This window comes from Egretta garzetta, unplaced genomic scaffold (assembly GCF_000687185.1).
Source record: "Egretta garzetta isolate BGI_Z169 unplaced genomic scaffold, ASM68718v1 scaffold186, whole genome shotgun sequence".
Classification (NCBI taxonomy): domain Eukaryota; kingdom Metazoa; phylum Chordata; class Aves; order Pelecaniformes; family Ardeidae; genus Egretta; species Egretta garzetta.
This window is the reverse complement of record NW_009259969.1, coordinates 106,409-108,444: the sequence shown is the minus strand read 5'-3', so window position 1 is coordinate 108,444 and position 2,036 is coordinate 106,409. Positions and strand designations below refer to the sequence as shown.

The 2,036-nt window shown below is 65.9% G+C and overlaps 1 protein-coding gene across 1 annotated transcript in view; it reads right to left on the bottom strand.

Moving 5' to 3' along the window:
- Nucleotides 1-2,036, bottom strand: part of LOC118452448 (tensin-like) — a 73,282-nt gene that overhangs the window by 36,953 nt on the left and 34,293 nt on the right. The window contains exon 4 of the mRNA XM_035895817.1: nt 1,721-1,759. Coding sequence (XP_035751710.1) covers nt 1,721-1,759 — 39 coding nt within the window. The remainder of the gene's footprint in view (nt 1-1,720; nt 1,760-2,036) is intronic.

Sequence of the window (2,036 nt, the reverse complement as noted above, 5' to 3'; positions counted from 1 at the left end):
GGACGGGGGGCCCCCGCCCAACCCCTGAGCCCGCTCCACAGTGGGTACCCGCTGCTCCCCACACCTTCAGGATCCCATCTGGATCCTCCAGGGTCAGACCCCACAGGCAGGAGGTAAACAACGGGGCGAGCCCGGCACGGTCCCACACCCAGCCTGGCTGCGGGCCACCGGCAGGCCCAGAGCCCTGAAATAAACCCAGCCCTGTGGGGCTGGTGAAGGACATCAGCGGGAGCAGAGCAGGGGTCCAAGAGGCTCAAAAAAGAGGCAAATTTGGTGACACGCCACTGGAGTCTGTGGAAAGCTTTGAAATGGGGCTGGGGACAGGAATTAACTTCCTGGGGTCGGGGAGAGCATCTGGACCCCAACTATAGGGAGCCTGGGAACAGCTGGTGGGGGTACCTGGAGGTGGCACCAGCTGGGTGGCTTATGGGGGTCTTGGGACCAGGGGGACGGAGGGCACCCCAAGACCAGGCTGCTGCAGTGCTGGCAGCGGGGCCGGGGATTTCCAGCCACGGGACAGGGCAAACCCCTTTCGATTTCCTCCCAAAGCCACAGTAACGGTCCCAGCGCGAAGCCAACACATTTTTGCTGGTGATAAGTGCCCGAGGAGGCTGGCAGGGGCGGGGGGGTGCAGGCAGAGATTAAACCCGGGGCAGATAAGCACTGCGGGGCCCCAGGACAGGCAGCATGCTCTGCTCCCACCCCGTTCCCTTGCTCGCTTGGGCTCATGTGCTGCCCTCATGAGCTCACAGGGGTCCATCCCCTAAACCCACTTTTCAGGTGAGACTCCAGCCTGGCTACGGGGTGCCCAGCCCAGGGCCCCGCATGGGGCACGGCCACCCCGGCACTGCCAGGCTGCCAAGCCCAGAGCTGAAACCCTGCCAGGGCCTCCTCTGGGCACGGCCGGGCTGGGGACGGGGCAGGGGGGCTGCTCTGCCGGCAAGATGCTGCCTGGTGGGCACCGCCATGCCACGCTTCCCAAACCTCTGCCCCAGGCATGGTTTTGCTCCGGGAGCCATCCTGGTTCCCTGCCATCCCCGGAGCCCTGCGGTGGCCCGGAGCAGCGTGGCGAGGGAGCATGGCTGCACATCCTCCCTAGGATGGGGTGAATGCAGATGGGGCACCCAGCTGTTTTACCATTGTCCGGAGAGGACAGGGTGAGAAGGGCTGTTCGTCTCCCTGGCCCTGGCTGCTCGTTAAAGGTTCCCAGGAGGGACAAAAGAAGGGGGTGACAATAACAAGGGCTGCAAACGCACGGCCTTGGGCGCCCCGAGCCAAAGGCACATCTGGTAGAGCCATCTCCGGGTGTGCAAGAAACCGCCCTGGCTCTGTCCAGAGAGGGGAGGCCCTCGGCGCCAGGGGACACCAGAGCCTGGGGCTGGTCACGTCCCATCTGCCTGTCCCTCCCAGCAACCCCGCAAGCCCCTCTTCCCTGAAAGCGCCAGCTCCAGGAGTCCCATGATGGCTGGGCTGCCCCAATTCGTGCTGCTCAGACATGGGATGCCCTGCAGCCAGCAATGCTGGGGGGCATAGCACTGAAATGGGGGGGGGTGCCATTACCCCCAGCACACAACCCTTGTGGCTTTGGGGGCAGGGGACTCACACCCTGAAGCCCCCAGACAGAGAAAGCCCCACGCCCAGTGCAGAACAGGGTGTCCCGTCCCACCCAGCATCCCCAGAGCCCTGCCTGTCACCCACGGCTCGCGGGGGGCTCACTTACTGGATCATAGTTGACAGCAGGGGAGCAGGGGGTCACAGCCTGCAAGGAAGCAGAAAGAGGGCCAGGATTAGACCCTAAAGCCTGAGCAAACCCAGCGCCCGACCAAGGGGGTGACAGGGGCACCCGTGGCCCATGGCCCTGCCACCCCAGACAGGAGCACAGGCAGCGTCGCGGGGTCAAGGCTGGGCTCCCTGATAACGGGAGCGGGCTTGGAGCCACGGCGGTGGTGCCACCGGTCCTGGGCCAGGGAGCCCGGGCAGCCCCAGCCCCGGGTGGGCACGGCGGGGCGCAGGGGGGCCGCCCGAGGCCCACACAC